At 40.5% G+C, this 24,205-nt stretch overlaps 1 protein-coding gene across 2 annotated transcripts in view; it reads right to left on the bottom strand.

Moving 5' to 3' along the window:
* The window catches only part of FRAS1 (Fraser extracellular matrix complex subunit 1), a 458,507-nt gene that overhangs the window by 145,065 nt on the left and 289,237 nt on the right, over window positions 1–24,205 (bottom strand). For both annotated transcript variants that reach the window (XM_032632916.1, XM_032632915.1), the window contains exons 27-29: window positions 21,371–21,641; window positions 17,741–17,825; window positions 6,451–6,777 (exon numbers count right to left, since the gene is read on the bottom strand). In XM_032632916.1, coding sequence (XP_032488807.1) covers window positions 6,451–6,777; window positions 17,741–17,825; window positions 21,371–21,641 — 683 coding nt within the window. The remainder of the gene's footprint in view (window positions 1–6,450; window positions 6,778–17,740; window positions 17,826–21,370; window positions 21,642–24,205) is intronic.

The raw sequence follows: 24,205 nt of genomic DNA, 5'->3' as shown, positions 1-24,205 counted from the left end.
GGGAAACCCTGTAGGTTTTTTGATGATGGCCATTCTGACTGGTGTGAGGTGATACCTCATTGTAGTTTTGATTTACATTTCTCTAATGATTAATGATGTTCAGAATTCTTTCATGCGTTTGTTGGCAATCTGTATATCTTCTTTGGAGAAATGTCTATTTAGGTCTTCTGCCCATTTTTGGCTTGGGGTGTTTGTTTTTTTGATATTGAGCTGCTTGTATATTTTGGAGATTAATCCTTTGTCAGTTGCTTCGTTTGCAAATATTTTCTCCCGTTCTGAGGGTTGTCTTTTCATCTTTTTTACGGTTTCCTTTGCTGTGAAAAAGCTTTTAAGTTTCATTAGGTCACTTAGGTTGTTTTTATAGCTTGGCTATTGTAAATAGTCCTGCAATAAACATGGGAGTGCAGATGTCTCTTCAAGACACTGACTTCATTTCCTCTGGACATATACCCCGAAATGGGATTGCTGGATCAAACAGTAATTCTATTTTTAATTTTTTGAGGAGCCTCCATACTTGTTTTCCATAGTGGCCGTACCAATGTACATTCCTGCCAACAGTGTATAAAGGTTCCCTTTTCTCCACACCCTCATCAGCACTTGTTATCTTTTGTCTTTTTGAGAGCACCCATTCTAACAGATGTGAGGCGGTATCTCATTGTGGTTTTGATTTGCCTTTTTCCTGATGATTAGTGATGTTGAGCACGTTTTCATGTACCTGTTGGCCATCTGTCTTCTTTTGAAAAATGTCTATGCAGGTCCTTAGCTCCTTTTGTAATCTTTTTTTTTTGGGGGGGCGGGCGGGCTATTGAGTTCCTTATATATTTTGGATATTAACCCCTTTTCAGATAGATGGTTTCAAATATTTTCTCCCATTCTGTAGGTTGCCTTTTCATTTTGTTAACGGCTTCCTTCGGGCACAGCATTTTAGTTTGATGCATTTCCACTTATGTTTTAACAAGATCCCGGGAGATGTGGAGTCATGCTGAAGTGTGAGAAGCGTGGCCCAGAACAGAGATCACGATGGGCCTAGAATGGTTCTCCCAAACTCTACAGGCAAGCCTTTAAGAACATTTACACCTATAACAGAATAATACATATGCCTCTGTTTCTGAATTGTTTGTTTACAGTACGTAAAAAGAAAACAGACAACTATCTAAGGAAAAGAAGTATAATTCTTCCCACTTCTTAGGAAGAAGATGGTTTTATCAGTTGCTTTGTTTGGGGAGAGTGTCAGGGAAGATTCAAGAAAAGATGAATAGAAGTCTATACACCACCATTTCTACAGCGAACATGTCCAAAATAAATTTTAACCTAATTTCCCCTGTGGTTCTGACATTTTGCAATTTTTTTATCTCCTTATACAGGCACACCTTGGAGATATTGTGGGTTTGGTTCCAGACCACTGTAATAAAGCAAACATCGCAATGAAATAAGTCACACAAATTTTTTGGTTTCCCAGTGCATACAAAAATTATGTTTACATTCTACTGTAGTCTACTAAGTGTGTAATAGCGTTATGTCTAAAAAAACCAATGTACATACCTTAGTTAAAATTCATTGCAAAAAATGCTAACCATCATCTGAGCCTTCAGCAAGTCATAATCTTTCTTCAATAGTAACACCAAAGATCACTGATCACCATAATATAATAATTAAAAAGTCTGCAATATTGCAAAAATTACCAAAATGTGACACAGAGACATGAAGGGAGCAAATGCTGTTGGAAAAAAAATGGCCCTGATAGACTTGCTCAATGCAGGGTTGCCACAGACCTTCAATTTCTAAAGAACACAGTGTCCACAAAGTGCAATAAAACGAAGTATGCCCGTAGTTCTTTTTCTGCACAATATATTCCTGCATATATCCCTGTAAATTCAAGAAATCAGCCATAATTTCAGTTGAAGGATCTTCTGCCTAAGGGATGTTTTATATATCCTTCAGGGTACCACATTAGAAGAAAATGAAATCTCAACAAGGGATTATGGGGGCATAATTAAAACAGTGCTTTAAATTAAATGGTTCTACTAATTAATTTCATAGAACAATAGGCATAAAGAAATGCTGGTTATAAAGTTTAGTCATCATATACTGATTACAAATAAAGATATTAATGTTGTAAACCAGAAGTAAAGGCCCATGCGTGACCTTATCATTTGGAGGAAAAATCCCACAAACAAAATGAAAACTCCCCCCCTCCCCAATTAAAGATTGGAACATAAATGATGAGCTCAAATACGATGGTGTACCCCAACCCCAAGCCAAAATACTCAAGACAAAAATCTTTTAACTTTATTAAATAGAATATGACTGTAATTAGATATAACAGCAACCCTCACATTTTATTTATTCTGTAAAAATACTTTAACTTGTTACAGCTCATTTATACCATAGCTTTTAAAATTTAATCTTGGAGGGCACTGTGGATTTTAGGGAAGGATTATGGGGGGTGGCACATGTAAGGTGAAAGATAGATGCTATTTACCAGAATGAAGAACAATGGAGAGATAATTGCACTGTTTTTGTGTGTGCCAGTGTGTATATGTGCCTCAGAAACTGCAGCTTCAGGTCAAGGATACAGAACCTTCTCTCCATGGAGGTCTCAACTGCTTTATAAACAAAGAAACAAACACATATTTCGTAATCAACAAACGCTTTTTGAGTGTATACTCCGGACAGTGTATCTTACAAGATGCTAAATTGAACCAATTCAGCAGGTCCAATAAAGTGAAACCTTGATATGTGCTGAGGATTTATTTATTTATGAGACAGGCAGAGTCTTATTCAGAGAAATAAACATGTTGATGCCACTGATATTTATAACTCTCACAAACATCCTTTTAATCAAACTGTGTCCCTATAAGACAACGCATGGGAGGACAGGTTTTAAGAAAATTGCGGGAAAGCCCAACAGGGCGTTTAGCTGCACTCAGGCCTTACCAAGGTCAAACAGCCAGAGAAGGCTCTCAGCAATAGAATTTTCCATCCAGTTCACAGCATGACACTTGGGGGCTTTTAACATCAAAGCATTATCCAGTTGCAGAAAATAACTGCTCAAACAACAACTAGTGAGGTCAGAAAGATCATCAGATTTATTGCCAAAGTAGAAAAAGGGGCATGATTTTCAGAGATGCTTTAATTAATGAAAAAGAAGGAAATTCCTTGAAAGCCCGGCAGCGGAGAGAAACCCACCAACATGCAAGGCTTCTCCCTGCCCACATTTTAGCCCGTATTAGACTCTGAATTTCTTTAGAATCATATCTCTAGCAGGCTTGGGTTTGGTAATCCACCCAGTTAATGAAAGCCTGTTCAGCAGAGCATTCTTTATTACCTTTTAATCTTTTTGAATTCTTTTGCCTCCTTCCCCAACAGAACATGTTTCAACATCTGTCTTGGGTCTATCTTCTCCTCAGCAACTCAGTATAAGCCTGGAGGGTGGCAGTCAATTTTACTCACTGCCAGGCCAAGGATAAAAACATAAATTTGGGGGAAGTGATGTGGCACTTGATAACTAAAAGTGGAACCACCAGCTCCTACCCTCAGTCTCAGATGGGCCACCCCAGCATCAGCTGAAGTGCCCAGTAGGCTGATGAATCTGATGCAAGGGATCAACTCAAAGGCAGGAACATAGGCACCAGCCCAACTCAAGCTGTTGCATCCACGCATCTATCTATCCATCCAACAAAAACGTACTAAACTTCTGCAATGTGCCTGGCTCAAGGCAGCAACACTGAAATAGTTCCTGCTCTCACAAAGCTTCCTTTTTCTATCCCTCAGTCCCTTTCCACCTATCTCACCAGGTTAAGTTTTATGTTGAACAACACTAGGATTCATTTTTACATCCATTCACTAGGAATTAGACCTAAAACCCTTTGTCATTCCATTTAAATCACCAGCTAGACATAAGCCAGCAACTGTCGTTACTCCAAATTTAATACACAGGTAGCTTCAGGGTAAGGGCTTACATGCCACCTTCAGAAATGGCTAGCAGAACAAAATCAATCGTGGCTGACTATACAACGACTGGGAGCCATTAACAGTTAAGGCAATTTTTTTTCTTCTTGGGCTCCAGTAGACTTATGATTATAAATAGCTTTGTTTGTAACAAGATGTGGTGAGCCCACAGGGAAGATTTGGAGAGGCTTGGGGTCCAGACTGCTTGGATAAGACATTGAGAAAATGACTAAATTACTGTCTCCATTCTGTCCATTAAGGGGATAAGAATATATATGACCAAACCGCTGAAAAAAAAAATGAGCTAGAATGAACAAAAGCCATCTGGTTAAGTGTGCGGAGCCAGAACACACTTGATTTGAAATCACAGATCCGTCACTAAATACCTTGATGAGAAATAAACATTTTTAAACCTCTGTAAATGTTTTTAAACCTCCTTTATTTCAGTTTCCTCTTTTGGAAAATTAAAGATAATAATTGTACAAATATCCTGGAATGATCATGAAGATCAAAAGGAATAATTCACATCAAGCATTAGTGCCCAATAAAGGTTAAAAACAAAGCAAACAAAAATTACTTTCACCAATAGTAGAATATCCTCTAGAAGTAATAAGGTTCTACAGCCTCTATTCTAACCTTCTTCACTAAGACATTGTAAAGACGAGTAGAATAGATATGAGAAAAAGTACTCTGAATTCCTAAAAGAAGATGTAGTCTATATTTGTAAAATATTATCAGGATGAGAGCGTCAGGTTTATTATTAGTATATTCTAATGGCTGCTGGGGCTCTGGTAACCAGTTTAATTATCCTAATTCACTGTTTAGAAGCCATTAGTTCACCTGATGGACAGGTAAGCACAGCACTACAGGAGACGGAGGGAAGGAAGGGGGAAGGAGGAAGAACACTCACACGCCTCCCAAGTTGTAAGCACTCTAAGAATTCTCAAGTTCTGTGCTTATGCCTCGTTTACAAATTAAAATTCTATTTTTCTTTGTTGTGTTTTGGTAGTTGAAGTGGCTAAAATCCTAGAAAACCCCTTCAATCTTGAGCCACAGCACGCAAACCGGTTGTACAATACGATGCGCTGAGCTCCAAACATGGAGATTGAAACCTCGATAGGAAAGGCGGCTGCTAGGGTTGCACTGAAATCCCATAACAATCTTTGGAGAGAAACCAAGAAGGAAGAAAAGAAAGCTTTCTGTGTCTGTCTAGACTTCATCTCTTCAGAAGTAAACCTCATCTTCCAGGGCGACAGCAAGAGGGTGATCATTCAGATAGGCTTCAAGGTGGCTATCTGCCAGCTGCATCTCATCATCAGCCTTCGCTTCCTCCCACCTATCTCATGCCACCATTACTGTTTCCAGCAGCTGAACATAATGAGACCAGAGCCTGAGAAACCAGCCAGCAGACCATATTAGATTCAGCTCTTCACCTTCATGAGGATCAACTGCAAGTTGTAAGTGATCATTGGTGAGAAAATGACAAGTGGTTTCTAAACTGTCCTCAGCAAATCAATCTCTCTAGGTCATCATCAATGACACTTCAGTAGGTGCTGGTATTTGGAATGAAAAGTTCAAAAAAAATTATGTCTCCCAATCTGCCATCATGAGAGAGAGTCGTTCTTGCTACTACAGAGAAAAGAGCTTGGAGTGAAATATCGTCAAGTAATAGATGGCTTTGAAAATACTTTTCAACATGTCTCTTAGAACTAGCATGTGCTAGCCCAGTATTTCCCAAAATGTGATAGCCATCCTATTAGTAGTATCCAAAGACATTTTATGTTGTGCATGGATGGAATTTTATAAAATTAGCCCAGGATTTCACAAGTATTTATTAGGAAGAAGCCATGATAAAAAAGTAAGTCGATTCAAAGAAGAGTATTAAGTGAATAGTAGGACAGGCACTCATGGATACGGCAAAAACACAGGGAGGTGGCATGGGGATGACTCGGGCTGAGAAGCACTGCTCTTCACCGGGCTCCTACCCCCTAGGCCAAGGACTCCTGTGATTACTAAAAGAGTTTTCTCATCCAACTTCAGTGGAGAATGGTCGAACTCATCCTTTTTGATTCATTACAGTAAGCTGACTGTGAGCTTCACATCACATGAGGTACTCTAGAAGAGCAGACAAGAACAGGGGTGCACTTGATTCTTACAACCATGCTCAGGCAGCAGACCAGAAAGTCAGAGAACAACGAGGCATTTTTATGGCAGCAAGTCAACACAAAATTTCAAAAGTGTTCCTTTGGCAGAGAACATGGGGACAGGTCTTTCGGCTCAAGGGTGCTCCTAACAAAATACACACTGCCCTCTGAGATTGGGTGATGTGTTCTATTAATCTTTGAATGTCCTAAATAGCTCCATAATAGATGCTTAATAAATGTTTGAATAAATAAATAACTACCGGTATCTTAAATTTATGAACATTGCAATACAACATCATCAACAAAACTTCACATCTAGGTGCGAGGAAAATGTAGCTCTAGGAATGACACTTACCTCGGGCACAGTCCTCACACGGAACAGTATATTTTGGAAGGAGTGTCCATCATTGGCCTGCAAGACTGTGACATCAGAAGTGCTATCCGAGCCATCGTGAGCATACTGGAGAAGGCCCCTGGAGAGCTCATCCAACCGGAATTGATAGCTAGGGGCTGCAGGCGACTGAAGCGTTTGGAGCAACTGGCCATGAAGTGGAGGATCGAGCACTTGGACCACCACATCCTGTGGGTTGTCGTCATCTCGGATGTCAAGCAGCTGAGTGGTGATGGTTCCCCTCTCTCCTCTGCTAATATGGAGAGCCTCATTCCTCAGCACATAGGGGGCCTGTGGAGTTGAAGGGAAGGAGGAGAAGAGAAGCCATTCGCAGGAAAAGAGAGGGCAATCGAGTGGACCAGATACCAGCTGTGTGCAACCTGATTGCCATTTCTATGCTTTTTAAGGGACTCTAGATGCTCCGGCCAAGTGCCAAACTCTTGCATAATCACAGCATTTGTCAGAGGTGTAGTCAAACATAGTAATCACTGCAAAGGAGGTTACTTCACACCTGTGGTTCTGGAGATTTCTCAAGACACTTCCAGACCATAATATTCATCAGGGGCAACCAAAGTGAGCTGCTTGCTTCCAAATCTCTGAAGTCTCTGCTGTCATGATTCACACTACATCCCCTGAATTGCAACTGAGAGGTGAGTCAGGGAACTCAATTAGTTGTCTGCATTCAAGAGGGACTAACAAGAGATACGGAATTTTGATTTGGCATTTGTGTTGGGAGTTGAGCACTTCACTCCAGGCTACGCTACAGCAAGCTGCAGTAAGTAACATACTTGGAGTAAGATACTTTGGCATTCTGAATTCCTGCTATTTCTGGTCCCTCCCAGTAAGTTTTTCAAGCTGTCTCATCCATATCTTCAACGGGCCCACCCCAACTCAGGTTATAAAGCCTGATAAGATCACGGTCTGCGTAAGGCAACCACCTGTTAATTCATGTGGCAAATTTTAATATGTTTTCCTTAGGATTATCAGGTCTCTCCCACCAACTTCAGTAAGCAAATAAAATGTTCTTTCATTGAGATAAAAGGTAATGAACCACACATAAAAAAACACCAACAAATAAACAAAAAACAAAAAAATCAAGGCAAGAAGCCAAAGAAAACATTATCTTAGTTGTTAATATCACTTGAAGTTGAACCATCTAGGGGTTTTTCAGTACACTGCCTTTCTTTACTCCAAATGGCTTTCCTTTAACAATACCCCTCCTGGCCTCCTGGAAATTTCAATATCTATTAAAGTAATGTCTAGCTAGTGCATCTCTATAATAATCACATAACAGCTATAGAAGATAGCTACTCCTCAGGATTCCTGAGTGAGAATTCAAAAGCTGTGATTCTATACATGGGAATGAATGGCCCCTCGGATTCTGAAAGAGGAGAGGTCAAAATCCATAAATGGAAAAAGATCAAATTAACTTACATGAGAAAATCTCACAGACGCTCAAAACCATATTGAAATATCACAGAAATGTAAAGAAACAAAAATAAGTTAAAATTCATTTCTAAAAATCCATTTTTAAAAAGTTAAAATGACAAAATAAATAAAATAAAAATGGGCCTTCACCATCTACTCAACTGATTTGGGGAAAGAATCAGGGAACCATGGCAGCTCATCATCTCAGATTAGGAAGTCACTTGCCAAAAGCCACCCAAGTCTTTTATTCACCTAACTAGAGTAACTATATTAGCACAAACAAAAAGATCAAAACAAAACATCTGAGCTTAAATACCGAGAAACATCCAAGCCAGTAAGTCCTGAGACTTGGTAGCCCTCTGACCCATATTTACAGAGATCATATGTTTTGCTTTGATTTAAACAAAATTCATACTCTTAGCCCAACCCTGAGGTCAAATTAATTTAGGATCAATTTCTAATCATTCCTCAACTTCAGTCATCACTGAAGTGAGAATGCCATCAAGAATCGCTGAGCTGGGCTGTGAATACCATTTGGCAGCCACTTCTGGTTCAAATCTCAGTTATCCCATAGTCCATGGTCTTTTCGCTTTTGGACCAAAAATATATAACAGTTTTTGTTTGTTTGTTTTTGGCTGCACTGTGTGGCATATGGGATCTCAGTTCCCCAACCAGGGATCAAAGCCACGTCCCCAGCATTGGAAGCACAGAGTCTTAACTGCCGAACCACCAGGGAAATCCCCCCAAAAACCACAGTTTTAAAAACAATGATCTCGGGGGGGACCTTGAAGATGGCGGAAGAGTATGACGCGGAGATCACCTTCCTCCCCACAGATACACCAGAAATACATCTACACGTGGAACAACTCCTACAGAACACCTACTGAAGGCTGACAGAAGACCTCAGACCTCCCAAAAGGCAAGAAACTCCCCACGTACCTGGGTAGGGCAAAAGAAAAACAGAGACAAAAGAATAGGGACGGCACCTGCACCAGTGGGAGGGAGCTGTGAAGGAGGAAAAGTTTCCACACACTAGGAAGCCCCTTCGCGGGCGGAGACTGCGGGAGTCGGAGGGGGGGAGCTTCGGTACCGCGGAGGAGTGCCCAGCAGCGGGTGCGGAGGGCAAAGCGGGGAGATTCCCGCACAGAGGATCGGTGCTGACCGGCACTCACCAGCCCGAGAGGCTTGTCTGCTCACCCGCCAGGGCGGGCGGGGCTGCGAGCTGAGGCTCGGGTTTTGGATTCGGACAGAGCGCAGGGAGAGGACTGGGGTTGGCAGCTTGAACATAGCCTGAAGGGGTTAGTGCACCACGACTAGCCGGGAGGGAGTTCGGGGAAAAGCCTGCACCTGCCGAAGAGGCAAGAGACTTTTTCTTCCCTCTTTGTTTCCTGGTGCGCGAGGAGACGGGTTTAAGAGCGCTGCTTAAAGGAACTCCAGAGACGGTCGCGAGCCGCGGCTAAAAGCGCGAACCCCAGAGACGGGCGCGAGCGGTGGCTAAAAGCGCGAACCCCAGAGACGGGCGGGAGACGCTAAGGCTGCTGCTGCCGCCACCAAGGGGCCTGTGTGCGAGCACAGGTCACTCTCCACACCCCTCTTCCGTGGAGCCTGTGCAGCCCGCCACTGCCAGGTTCCCGGGATCCAGGGACAACTTCCTCGGAAGAACGCACGGTGGGCCTCAGGCTGGAGCAACGTCACGATGGCCTCTGCCGCCGCAGGCCCGCCCCGCACGCAGTGCCCCCCTCCCCCCCCCCCGCCCCGCCGGCCTGAGTGCGCCAGAGCCTCCGAATCAGCGGCTCCTTTAACCCCGTCCTGTCTGAGCAAAAAACAGACGCCCTCCAGCGACCTACACGCAGAGGCAGGGCCAAATCCAAAGCTGAGCTCCTGTGAGCTGTGAGAACAAAGAAGAGAAAGGAAAATCTCTCCCAGCAGCCTCAGAAGCAGCGGATTAAAGCTCCACAATCAACTTGATGTACCCTGCATCTGTGGAATACCTGAATAGACAAGGAATGATCCCAAATTGAGGAGGTGGAATTTAGGAGCGAGATCTATGATTTTTCCCTTTTCCTCTTTTTGTGAATGTGTACCTGTATGCTTCCGTGTGAGATCTTGTCTGTACACTCTTGCTTCCACCATTTGTCCTAGGGTTCTATCCGTCCGTGGTTTTTTTAAAAATTTTTTTCTTAATAATTAATTTTAATAACTTTATTATACTTTACCTTCTTTCTTTCTTTCCTTCCTTCCTTCCTTCCTTCCCTCCTTTAGACAACGAATCACCCCAAATTGAGGAGGTGGTCTCTGAGAGCAAGATTTATGATTTTTCCCCCTTTACCTCTTTTTGTGAGGGTGTATGTGTACGCTTCTGTGTAAGATTTTCTCTGTATAGCTTTGCTTCCAACATTTGTCCTAAGGTTCTATCCGTCCCTTTTTTTTTCTAAATAAATATATTTTAATTCAATAACTTTATTATACTTTATTTTATTTTTACTGTATCTTCTTTCTTTCTGTCTTTTTTCCTTCTTTCTCTCCTTCCTTCCTTCCTCCCTCCCTCCCTTTCTTTCCTTCTTTCCTTCTTTGCTTCTCTCTTCCTTCCTTCCTTCCCTCCTTTCCTTGTTTCTTTCCTCATACTTCTACTAATTCTCTCTACTTTTTCTCCCTTTTATTCTGAGCCGTGTGGATAAAAGGCTCTTGGTGCTCCAGCCAGGAGTCAGGGCTCTGCCTCTGAGGTAGGAGAGCCAACTTCAGGACACTGGTCAACAAGAACCTCCCAGCTCCACATAATATTAAGTGGTGAAAATCTCCCAGACACCTCCATCTTAACACCAGCACCCAGCTTCACTCAACGACCAGCAAGCCACAGTGCTGGACAACCTATGCCAAACAACTAGCAAAACAGGAACACAACCCCACCCATTAGCAGAGAGGCTGCCTAAAATCATAATAAGGCCACAGACACCCCAAAAAACACCAGACGTGAACCTGCCCACTAGAGAGACAAGATCCAGCCTCATCCACCACAACACAGGCACTAGTCCCCTCCACCAGGAAGCCTACACAACCCACTGAACCAACCTTAGCCACTGGAGACAGACATCAAAAACAGCGGGTACTACGAACCTGCAGCCGGCAAAAAGGAGACCCCAAACACAGTAAGGTAAGCAAAATGAGAAGACAGAAAAACACACAGCAGACAAAGGAGCAAGATAAAAATGCACCAGACCTAACAAATGAAGAGGAAATAGGCAGTCTACCTGAAAAAGAATTCAGAATAATGATAGTAAGGATGATCCGAAATCTTGGAAACAGAATGGACAAAATGCAAGAAACAGTTAACAAGGACCTAGAAGAAATAAAGATGAAACAAGCAACAATGAACAACACAATAAATGAAATTAAAAGTACTCTAGATGGGATCAATAGTAGAATAACTAAGGCACAAGAACGGATAAGTGACCTGGAAGATAAAATAGTAGAAATAACTACTGCAGAGCAGAATAAAGAAAAAAGAATGAAAAGAACTGAGGACAGTCTCAGAGACCTCTGGGACAACATTAAATGCACCAACATTCAAATTATAGGGGTTCCAGAAGAAGAAGAGAAAAAGAAAGGGACTGAGAAAATATTTGAAGAGATTATAGTTGAAAACTTCCCTAATATGGGAAAGGAAATAGTTAATCAAGTCTAGGAAGCACAGAGAGTCCCATACAGGATAAATACAAGGAGAAATACGCCAAGACACATATTAATCAAACTATCAAAAATTAAATACAAAGAAAGCATATTAAAAGCAGCAAGGGAAAAACAACAAATAACACACAAGGGAATCCCCATAAGGTTAACAGCTGATCTCTCAGCAGAAACCCTACAAGCCAGAAGGGAGTGGCAGGACATATTGAAAGTGATGAAGGAGAAAAACCTGCAACCAAGACTACTCTACCCAGCAAGGATCTCATTCAGATTTGATGGAGAAATTAAAACCTTTACAGACAAGCAAAAGCTTAGAGAGTTCAGCACCACCAAACCAGCTTTACAACAAATGCTAAAGGAACTTCTCTAGACAAGAAACACAAGAGAAGGAAAAGACCTATAATAACGAACCCAAAACAATTTAGTAAATGGGAATAGGAACATACATATCGATAATTACCTTAAATGTAAATGGACTAAATGCTCCCACCAAAAGACACAGATTGTCTGAATGGATACAAAAACAAGACCCTTATATATGCTGTCTACAAGAGACCCACTTCAGACCTAGAGACACATACAGACTGAAAGTAAGGGGATGGAAAAAGATATTCCATGCAAATGGAAACCAAAAGAAAGCTGGAGTAGCAATTCTCATATCAGACAAAATAGACTTTAAAATAAGGACTATTAAAAGAGACAAAGAAGGACACTACATAATGATCAAGGGATCGATCCAAGAAGAAGATATAACAATTGTAAATATTTATGCACCCAACATAGGAGCACCTCAATACATAAGGCAAATGCTAACAGCCATAAAAGGGGAAATCGACAGTAACACATTCATAGTAGGGGACTTTAACACCCCACTTTCACCCATGGACAGATCATCCAAAATGAAAATAAATAAGGAAACACAAGCTTTAAATGATACATTAAACAAGATGGACTTAATTGATATTTATAGGACATTCCATCCAAAAACAACAGAATACACATTTTTCTCAAGTGCCCATGGAACATTCTCCAGGATAGATCATATCTTGGGTCACAAATCAAGCCTTGGTAAATTTAAGAAAATTGAAATTGTATCAAGTATCTTTTCTGACCACAACGCCATGAGACTAGATATCAATTACAGGAAAAGATCTGTAAAAAATACAAATACATGGAGGCTAAACAATACACTACTTAATAATGAAGTGATCACTGAAGAAATCAAAGAGGAAATAAAAAAATACCTAGAAACAAATGACAATGGAGACACAACGACCCAAAACCTATGGGATGCAGCAAAAGCAGTCTAAGGGGGAAGTTTATAGCAATACAGTCCTACCTTAAGAAGCCGGAAACATCTCGAATAAACAACCTAACCTTGCACCTCAAGCAATTAGAGAAAGAAGAACATAAAAACCCCAAAGCTAGCAGAAGGAAAGAAATCATAAAAATCAGATCAGAAATAAATGACAAAGAAATGAACGAAACGATAGCAAAGATCAATAAAACTAAAAGCTGGTTCTTTGAGAAGATAAACAAAATAGATAAACCACTAGCCAGACTCATCAAGAAAAAAGGGAGAAGACTCAAATCGATAGAATTAGAAATGAAAAAGGAGAAGTAACAACTGACACTGCAGAAATAAAAAAGATCATGAGAGATTACTACAAGCAACTCTATGCCAATAAAATGGACAGTCTGGAAGAAATGGACAAATTCTTAGAAATGCACAACCTGCCAAGACTGAATCAGGAAGAAATAGAAAATATGAACAGACCAATCACAAGCACTGAAATTGAAACTGTGATTAAAATCTTCCAACAAACAAAAGCCCAGGACCAGATGGCTTCACAGGCGAATTCTATCAAACATTTAGAGAAGAGCTAACACCTATCCTTCTCAAACTCTTCCAAAATATAGCAGAGGGAGGAACACTCCCAAATTCCTTCTACGAGGCCACCATCACCTTGATACCAAAACCAGACAAGGATGTGACAAAGAAAGAAAACTACAGGCCAATATCACTGATGAACATAGATGCAAAAATCCTCAACAAAATACTAGCAAACAGAATCCAACAGCACATTAAAAGGATCATACACCATGATCAAGTGGGGTTTATTCCAGGAATGCAAGGATTCTTCAATATACACAAATCTATCAATGTGATAAACCATATTAACAAATTGAAGGAGAAAAACCATATGATCATCTCAATAGATGCAGAGAAAGCTTTCAACAAAATTCAACACCCATTTATGATAAAAACCCTGCAGAAAGTAGGCATAGAGGGAATTTTCCTCAACATAATAAAGGCCATATATGACAAGCCCATGGCAAACATCATCCTCAATGGTGAAAAACTGAAAGCATTTCCACTAAGATCAGGAACAAGACAAGGTTGCCCACTCTCACCACTCTTATTCAACATAGTTTTGGAAGTTTTAGCCACAGCAATCAGAGAAGAAAAGGAAATAAAAGGAATCCAAATTGTAAAAGAAGAAGTAAAGCTGTCACTGTTTGCAGATGACATGATACTATACATAGAGAATCCTAAAGATGCTACCAGAAAACTACTAGAGCTAATCAATGAATTTGGTAAAGTAGCAGGATACAAAATTAATGCACAGAAATCTCTGGCATTCCTATATACTAATGATGAAAAATCTGAAAGTGAAATCAAGAAAACACTCCCATTTACCATTGCAACAAAAAGAATAAAATATCTAGGAATAAACCTACCTAAGGAGACAAAAGACCTGTATGCAGAAAATTATAAGACACTGATGAAAGAAATTAAAGATGATACAAATAGATGGAGAGATATACCATGTTCTTGGATTGGAAGAATCAACGTTGTGAAAATGACTCTACTACCCAAAGCAATCTATAGATTCAATACAATCCCTATCACACTACCACTGGCATTTTTCACAGAACTAGAACAAAAAATTTCACAATTTGTATGGAAACACAAAAGACCTCGAATAGCCAAAGCAATCTTGAGAATGAAAAAAGGAGCTGGAGGAATCAGGCTCCCTGACTTCAGACTATACTACAAAGCTACAGTAATCAAGACAGTATGGTACTGGCACAAAAACAGAAAGATAGATCAATGGAACAGGATAGACAGCCCAGAGATAAACCCACGCACATATGGACACCTTATCTTTGATAAAGGTGGTAGGAATGTACAGTGGAGAAAGGACAGCCTCTTCAATAAATGGTGCTGGGAAAACTGGACAGGTACATGTAAAAGTATGAGATTAGATCACTCCATAACACCATACACAAAAATAAGCTCAAAATGGATTAAAGACCTAAATGTAAGGCCAGAAACTATCAAACTCTTAGAGGAAAACATAGGCAGAACACTCTATGACATAAATCACAGCAAGATGCTTTCTGACCCACCTCCTAGAGTAATGGAAATAAAAGCAAAAATAAACAAATGGGACCTAATGAAACTTCAAAGCTTTTGCACAGCAAAGGAAACCATAAACAAGACCAAAAGACAACCCTCAGAATGGGAGAGAATATTTGCAAATGAAGCAACTGACAAAGGATTAATCTCCAAAATTTACAAGCAGCTCATGCAGCTCAATAACAAAAAAACAAACAACCCCATCCAAAAATGGGCAGAAGACCTAAATAAACATTTCTCCAAAGAAGATATACAGAATGCCAACAAACACATGAAAGAATGCTCAACATCATTAATCATTAGAGAAATGCAAATCAAAACTACAATGAGATATCTTCTCACACCAGTCAGAATGGCCATCATCAAAAAATCTAGAAATAATAAATGCTGGAGAGGGTGTGGAGAAAAGAGGACACTCTTGCACTGCTGGTGGGAATGTCAATTGGTTCAGCCCCTATGGAGAACAGTATGGAGGTTCCTTAAAAAACTACAAATAGAATTACCATATGACCCAGCAATCCCACTACTGGGCATATACCCTGAGAAAACCATAATTCAAGAAGAGTCACGTACCAAAATGTTCATTGCAGCTCTATTTACAATAGCCAGGACATGGAAACAACCTAAGCGCCCATCATCGGATGAATGGATAAAGAAGATGTGGCACATATACACAATGGAATATTACTCAGCCTTAAAAAGAAATGAAATTGAGCTATTTGTAATGAGATGGATAGACCTAGAATCTGTCATACAGAGTGAAGTAAGTCAGAAAGAAAAAGACAAATACCGTATGCTAACACATATATATGGAATTTAAGGGAAAAAAATGTCATGAAGAACCTAGGGGTAAGATAGGAATAAAGACGCAGACCTACTGGAGAACGGACTTCAGGATATGGGGAGGGGGAAGGGTGAGTTTTGACAGGGCGAGAGAGAGTCATGGACATATACACACTAACAAACGTAGTAAGGTAGATAGCTGGGGGGAAGCAGCCGCAAGGCACAGGGATATTAGCTCGGTGCTTTGTGACAGCCTGGAAGGGTGGGAAGGGGAGAGTGGGAGGGAGGGAGACGCAAGAGGGAAGACATATGGGAACATATGTATATGTATAGCTGATTCACTTTGTTGTGAATCAGAAACTAACACACCATTGTAAAGCAATTATACCCCAATAAAGATGTTTAAAAAAAAAAAAAAAAAAAAAAGAAGATGTGGCACATATATACAATGGAATATTACTCAGCCTTAAAAAGAAACGAAATTGAGCTATTTGTAATGAGATGGATAGACCTAGAGTCTGTCATATAGAGTGAAGTAAGTCAGAAAGCAAAAGACAAATACCGTATGCTAACACATATATATGGAATTTAAGAAAAAAAAAAATGTCATGAAGAACCTAGGGGTAAGACAGGAATAAAGACGCAGACCTACTGGAGAACGGACTTCAGGATATGGGGAGGGGAAGGGTGAGCTGTGACAGGGCGAGAGAGAGTCATGGACATATACACACTAACAAACGTAGTAAAGTAGATAGCTAGTGAGCAGCAGACGCATGGCACAGGGATATTGGCTCGGTGCTTTGTGGCAGCCTGGAGGGGTGGGATAGGGAGGATGGGAGGGAGGGAGACGCAAGAGGGAAGACATATGGGAACATATGTATATGTATAACTGATTCACTTTGTTATGGGGCAGAAACTAACACACCATTGTAAAGCAATTATACCCCAATAAAGATGTTAAAAAAAAAAAAAGAAAAAAAAACAATGATCTCATATCCTTCCTTGAACCAAGACTGACACACTACCAAGATCTAATGTTTAGGTAATCTGGGTTCCCCCATGCTGGGGGAACCAGTCTGGGTTCCCAGTCTCCTACTGTTCACCACTTAAGAATACATTGATCTTCCTCTTCCCTTTGCACATTTCAGCTGTTCAATCCTTCAAGCCCAGGTACTCAGAGCATCTACCATGATTTGTATTCAGGACACATAAGTACAGCTTGATGGAGATGAGTGATGAGAGCAGAACAGCCATCACACTGAATTTTATAGCAACTACCATGATTTCCTCAGACTTATGTTTGGCTGATGACCACACTGGCACTTCATTTAAATAGATCCTTGATAAGATCCTCTAACTACTGCAAACTGAGTTAAATGCAGTTCAGCTACATGATAGATAGGCAAAATAGGTAAACAAAATTCCATATCCCTGAAAGAGAAATATTTAGACAAAACAAACCTATTCACCTATGAATACGGAAGTCTTAACAACTAGTACAGCTTCAAATTATTCTGAAGGGCTAGTATGAGATTCAGTATAGTAAAGTAAGGTACAATGTAATAGTCAAGAACACAGACTGTGTAACCAGATTCACTGGGCACAAATCTCAGCTCTCTGTCAGCTATATCACCATAGACAAGTTACTGAACCTCCCTGAGACTTAGTTTCCTCATCTGTGAATTGGAGATAATAATACCTCACAGGGCTGGCAAAAGGATTACATGAGAAACATAAGAGTACTATGGCTATATCAGTAATTGTTTGTTGCTGTTATGACCCACAGTACTAAAAACTACTCCAGTGACATCTCATGAGGAAACTGAGACACGATTAATTCAGCTCAATCATTTTTGCTAAAACTACAGAAAATCTTTATTTGTGCTTCAGAATCAGTAGGCATGTGAAATTATTAATTGTGTGGCATTTTCTTACCTGTGTTGAAAATGCTTGTATGTTGATCAGCTGTGGCTCAGAGAAGAACTGCTGGTCACTAATTTTCAGGTAAAAGTAACCTTTCCTGAAAGAAGTCCCCAAGAAAGGAATGAGAAAGTACAATCATTAAATTGGTCTTTAAAAAGACAAGGATTAAAAATATTTTCAGATTATATGCATATAAGAATTTGGATCAAACCACTACAGTAATATACTATTCATACAGTAAATAGAAATGACCACATAAAGATTAACATAGCAAGATGCAGGTAAAACTACTGTATATTCTTCGATCTCATTATAACAATGTTTCCATTTTTTTTGTTTTCTATTTTTCTAAATAGAATATATAAAATGTTGAAAAATCAGCTGTCAGGCCAAGACAGGTTAGTAATATATTGAAGGCTAATGGTTAAGTTGGAGAATGGAAAGGAATCTTTCACTGTCTCTGACTAGTTCTCAATGATTTCCTCTTCCCTGTGAATCCTCTCCCCAACCCCTGGCCAGTTCATGTGAGTGGATGCCAATAACACCATTAACAATGTTTGCAATGTTTGTGTTACATGACTCTATGGCCCAATCCTCCCTCCAGTCATACACATACACATTCAATGTGGACTGGACTACAGAAGGATGACTGATTATTCCCTGGAAATTTGGAACTGGCCTGAACAGTGCCATTTGACTTTGGGGGAACCACAGTCTATCATGCTGATGAGAATGTGGAGCAAGCCCGTCTGTAGGAGGGAGGTGAATGTAGCCTTCGAGCAATGAGACAGAGATGAGAGGAAGAATTGAGCCCTGCTTCCCATTTCTGGTTCTAACTCCTGGGCTTGCCCTGGAAGCCCAGTTGTCCTTGATGTGTTTGAGATCTGAGCCATACCTGCAGTGTTATAACAGCAGCCTTACAATTTTGCTTAATCTAGTTCAAGCTGACTTCCATTACTTGCAACCAAAGAGTCCTAATTAATAGAACAAAATAAGACTCACTCTTTGCTGTGGTTTTTACTTCCTGTTTCAGCAGCTTCAGAGACTACTAGGTGGGAAGGTAGGAGCTGCCCACCTTCAAAGCCAAAGCAAGCTCAGAACGCACTTCGGGCTTGTAAGATGTGTGATTAATACATTATGGAAGGTTTAGAATTCTGGTCTATACAATAGGGACCATTGTTTGAAAGGTTCTTTAAAAGGCATTCATGGAACTAACTACTAAGACATAAAGAATGCGGATGGATCTCAAATGCATTATGGCAAAAGCCAGAAACAAAAGATTATATACTGTATGCGTCCATTCACATGACATTTCAGAAAGGGCAAAACAATAAGAGTGAAAAACAGATCGGTATTTGCCAGGGACGGAGAGGGGGGAAGGGAGTACCTGTAAAAAATGAGATGGGGGGAGTGACGAAACTGTTTCACATCTTGCTTGTGGTCTCAAGACTGCAAGACTATATATATTTGTTAACACACACAGAACAGTACAGTTTAAAATGGGGAATTTTATTGGGTGCCAATTATACCTCAATAAATCTGATTCTTTTTTTAAAAGAAAGAATGCTTGTCTTCCCTCTCATTCCATCATCCCTTTCATTTTCTGTCTCATTTAAATCCTGTCCCTTTCCACTCCCACCTCCAGACTTCAAGAGAATGCAGGTGATGGAAGAAGCAGAATGCAGAAAGAAAGGATGGTTACTCCCAACCTACTGGGGAAAAACGATCTTGGCGGCACTGAGGTTCCAATAACTGTGTTCAGCCTCTCAGCCATGCCAGCTTATCAGGGCCACTAGGACTGTATTTCCGAGTCATCTTGCACTCCACAGGGGCATTCCAACCCAAAGAAAGCCAATCCTAAAGAATCACAGTGGGCATTTTCATGGGGATAAACAACCACAAGCCAACATGGCAGGTTCCCCTTTTGTTTTTGTATCATTTAGAGACTTATATAATTTCCCTTTTCCATGAGTTTCTACCAACCTTGTTTTACTATTCCTCTCATTCTTTCTTTTTAAAAAAATTTTAGATAAAAAAGAAGATCCAGTGTTAAAATGGGTACTAAAAAATAAAAAGAGTACTGAAAGAAATCCCTGCAAAATAGTTGTCACGCTTGGTCCTGTTTAGGGGTGCAAAGCTCACTGGAAAGAAACTGGTGGTGAGAGATTAAAGAGGTTAAACAGACAAGAGGCTTAACTTTGGTTTTCTCTGGAGCTTTTATGTACTTTACACACTTTTCACAAGTGATTCCGAGACATATGACTACAGGTACGGAGCTGTGTATATATGTGTCTGTGTGTGTGTGATGCAAACACCTAAGAACTATACTTGAAAGAAAATGAATGAAGAAGATAGAGCACAAATTTGAAGAGTGATTCTATGGCATCAGACACCAGAGTTTTAAGCTCCATCTCTGGAGCAATATTTTCCTATGCAATGATCTTTTGCCCCAGGAGGATGGAAGCATGCCCTTTATTCCTAGTACTATTAAGGAGGCAGAAATCATAGGCTGAAGGCATGAAGGCATGGGGTGTGGAATCAGAGAGCCTTGGGTTGGAGTCTCAGCTCTGCACTCATAGGCTGTGAGGCTTGAGCAAGATTACTTACATGCTCAGGTCTCAGTTTCCCTATCTATAGCCTAGGATCATAAATATACATAATTCAAATACAGTGCACAACAGCTGGGTCACAGTTAGCACTCAGTAAATATTAGTTGTTCCTATTCCTGTAAGATGGGTCTTTTGAGGTTACTGGCATCACTGGCTCTGAACTGCAATAGGGAACTTGTGATCTACTTTTCTCCCCACTTATCTCCTAGCCCAGACCTTAAACATTTTTTTAAAAATCTCAGATTTAGTGGTGACAGTAGAAGATATTCACCGCATCCTTTATCACTGTTCCATGGGTTTCGACTCCCTGTTTACACATGTAGTCCACTCTGAATGATCTGCACTAATGAAGCAGTGCAGGGTGAAGGATAATCCAGCAGGCTAATCTTTGGGGTGCATTCCCTGATTTCTGTTTAGTAGATTTACTCTGCGAAATATATGGCTCTATTTGCTTGGGTTAGCATTAACAGTCAACTGCATTCCTGAAGCGTATGTCAGCTGGGGTGGGGAAGACAGCCAGAAGTGTGCTAGGCATCAGAAGAAAACTGGATCAGGCTTAAAAACGAACCACATTCAGTCCCATAAAGTGGATAATAACAAGTTAACCGTGACTTTCAGTTTCCTTCCAACTCTGAAATTCTAGGAACCATACAATACCTTGAAAAGTACACACTCCATCCTCTAGCCACTCCCTCCTCCCGGTATAGTACCCTAATGCTGAAGAAGCAGCTGCGGCATCTGGGTATATAAGCGACTTTGTTTATCCTGGGCCAAAAAACTGGGTAATTGTACTAGGAACTTCCCCATCACATCAGAGAATTACCCATAATTATGCGATACAATAAAAATGCCTCTAACAGAAGCACTCTCTCTGAACAATTACAGTGATATGATGACAGGCAGCTGAAAGCATTGGCCTTTGTAGAGTATCGATCTTCCCCAGAAGAAAAGGGAGAGCTATTGAGAAGGGGGTGTGGGGTGCAGAGCACTGATGGAAGGGTGGCAGGAGGAAAACAACAGAATGCTGGGTCACCTGGGCTTTTCTTTGCTGTGCACAAAACGCACTCTTTTCTCCTTCACATCTTTCCAGCTAAAGTGGCCAGCCTTGTCAAGCTGAACCTCTTTTCCATTCCTTGAGAGCACGAGGTGGCCATTGGTGGGAGTGCTCACCACATGGAACAGGAGGTCTTCGATCCTGCCATCCTGGTCTTGAACATTCAGGAGGAGAAAATCCAGTGGCTTCATTGAACCAATTGCAAGGGTGAGGGAACCATTCACATGAAGACTAGGGGTGTGTATTTTGCCTGGAAAACATATGAATCCAAAGTTCAGGCTTGGTACAGTCACGAATTAGGTTTTATTATTCTTATTATTTAAAGAAATAGACTTGTAATGTTCATTCAGAGCTACAGAGATGAAACTCCAGGCTATCGTATTCCATAAGACTCCTTCTAATACAGTGGTTCTCATCCCCGATGCACATGAGAATAACATAGGGTCTCAATATTAAATAATAAAACTCCTAGAAGAAAATATAGGAGAAAATCTTGGTGATCTTACATTAGGCAATGCTTTCTTAGATATGACACAAAGAGCACAAGTGACAAAAATAAAAATCAGATGTATTGGACATCTGGACATCATTAATACTAAAAGCTTTTGTGCTTTTAATAACAAAGGACACCGGCAAGAAAGTGAAAAGACAATCCACAGAATAGGAGAAAATATTTCCAAATTACATATCTGAAAAGGGACTTGTATATCCCTTTTATATCCAGAATATATAAAGAATTCTCACAACTCAATAAATGACAAGTAACCTAATTTAAAAATAGGCAAAGAATTTGAATGGGCATTTCTCCAAAGAAGATACACAAAAGGCCAATAAGCACATGAAAAGGTGTTCAACATCATCAGTCATCAGGGAAATTTGAATCAAAATCACAAGATGATATCACTTCATACCTACTAGGAAGGACAATGAAAAGTATTCCTGAGGGTGTGGAGAAACTAGAAATCTCATATATTGCTGGTGGGAATGTAAAATGGTACAGCTGCTTGGGAAGACAGTCTGGCCGTTCCTCAAGCAATTAAACATACAGCTACCATATGATCCAGCAATTCCGCTCCTAGGCATATACCAAAGAGTATTGAAAGCATGTATCGGTACAAAAACTGGTACACGAATGTTCACAGCAGTGTTATTCATAATAGCCCGAAGTGGAAATAATCAAAACAATCAAACATCAATTGATGAATGAATAAACAAAATGTGGTATATGCATACGATGCAGTTATTATTCAAACATAAAAAGACATATTGATATACGTTCTAACATGGAGGAACCTCGAAAATATCATGCCAAGTGAAAGAAGCCAGATGTAAAAGGCCATATATTGTAAGATTCCATTTACGTGAAATATCTAGAGTAGACAAATCTATACAGACAGAAAGTAGATCAGTGGTTGCCAAGGGCTAAGGCAACAGGGCAGTGGAGAGAGACTACTAGTGGTTATTGGATTTCTTTTTAGGGTGATGAAAATGACCTGGAATTAGACAGTGATGATGGTTTCATAACACTGTGGATATGCTAAAGACTCATTGTATACTTTCAAGGGTGAATTCTATGGTATGTGAATTATATCTCAGTAATAATAACAATAAAGAATCACATAGGGATCTTTTTTTTTTTTTTTTGCGGTACACGGGCCTCTCACTGTTGTGGCCTCTCCCGTTGCGGAGCACAGGCTCCGGACGCGCAGGCTCAGCGGCCATGGCTCACGGGCCCAGCCGCTCCGCGGCACGTGGGATCTTCCCGGACCGGGGCACGAACCCGTGTCCCCTGTATCGGCAGGCGAACTCTCAACCACTGCGCCACCAGGGAAGCCCCCACATAGGGATCTTTTAAAACAATCCTGATACTTAGGCTCCACCACCAGAGATTCTGACTTAGATGTTCTGGGGTGGGACCTTAGTGATTTTACAAGCTCCCCAGGTAATCCTAATACGCTGCCACATTTGAGAACCACAGTCCTATCCTAATACATCTGTCATATCCGACCATCAGACCCACCAAGGGCAAGAAAAGGGTCAAGTGTCTGATACCATTGGTAAGAACAGCACCAGTTAATCTACCATGAAGTAGGATTATCAGTGGCTTACTCAGCATCCATGTGAAATATATACGTTGTTTTAAAAATTTACGATCTCTGTCCATAGGAAACATCTGATGGATGAATTAGGATTTCTGACCTTGATATGGAATTCATCCTGTCTCCCGCAAGTCGTTTTGCCTGCACTTTAACGGGTAGCACTTCTTCCTTTTACAAGTAGGTCAGACAGGGCAGTTTAGGAATGTCAAGCTTCAGGGGGCCTACTTCTAACGTAAAATTACTCCAATGAAAGTTGAATTCATTTTCACAAGTTGACTTGTATTACATCCCAAGTGGGGTAAGCTCACTCTCAAGTATTGTACTTGGGGCTTCCAGAAGGGTCCTAATGAAATAAGCCAAAGATATTTTCTTCCATGGGAAGTCTTAATATCATTAGGGGTCAGAGATATAGACATGAAAAATATGATTGACTGCAGGTGATAAAACATGATGCATGTTATTGATGAAGGACACTCAGAAGCCAAGAGATGCTCAGCTGTAACATAACTCCCAATCCTCGTTCACCTGTAAAAGTTTTGGGGTTCAAAATTAAGCCTGAATTTAAATTTGTTTCTCTTTGTTGTTTAAGGTAAAGTGCCCACGGATGTGTTGGACAAGACTAGCTCCATTCCTTAACGTGTTACCTAATTCTTAGTGGCAAACAGAGTGGCTTGAAATCCATCCACTTCCAACGTGTGAACCTAATGGGGCAAGT

This window comes from Phocoena sinus, chromosome 5 (assembly GCF_008692025.1).
Source record: "Phocoena sinus isolate mPhoSin1 chromosome 5, mPhoSin1.pri, whole genome shotgun sequence".
NCBI lineage: Eukaryota > Metazoa > Chordata > Mammalia > Artiodactyla > Phocoenidae > Phocoena > Phocoena sinus.
Note: the sequence above shows the minus strand (reverse complement) of the source record. Positions and strands in the feature narration are given on the sequence as shown.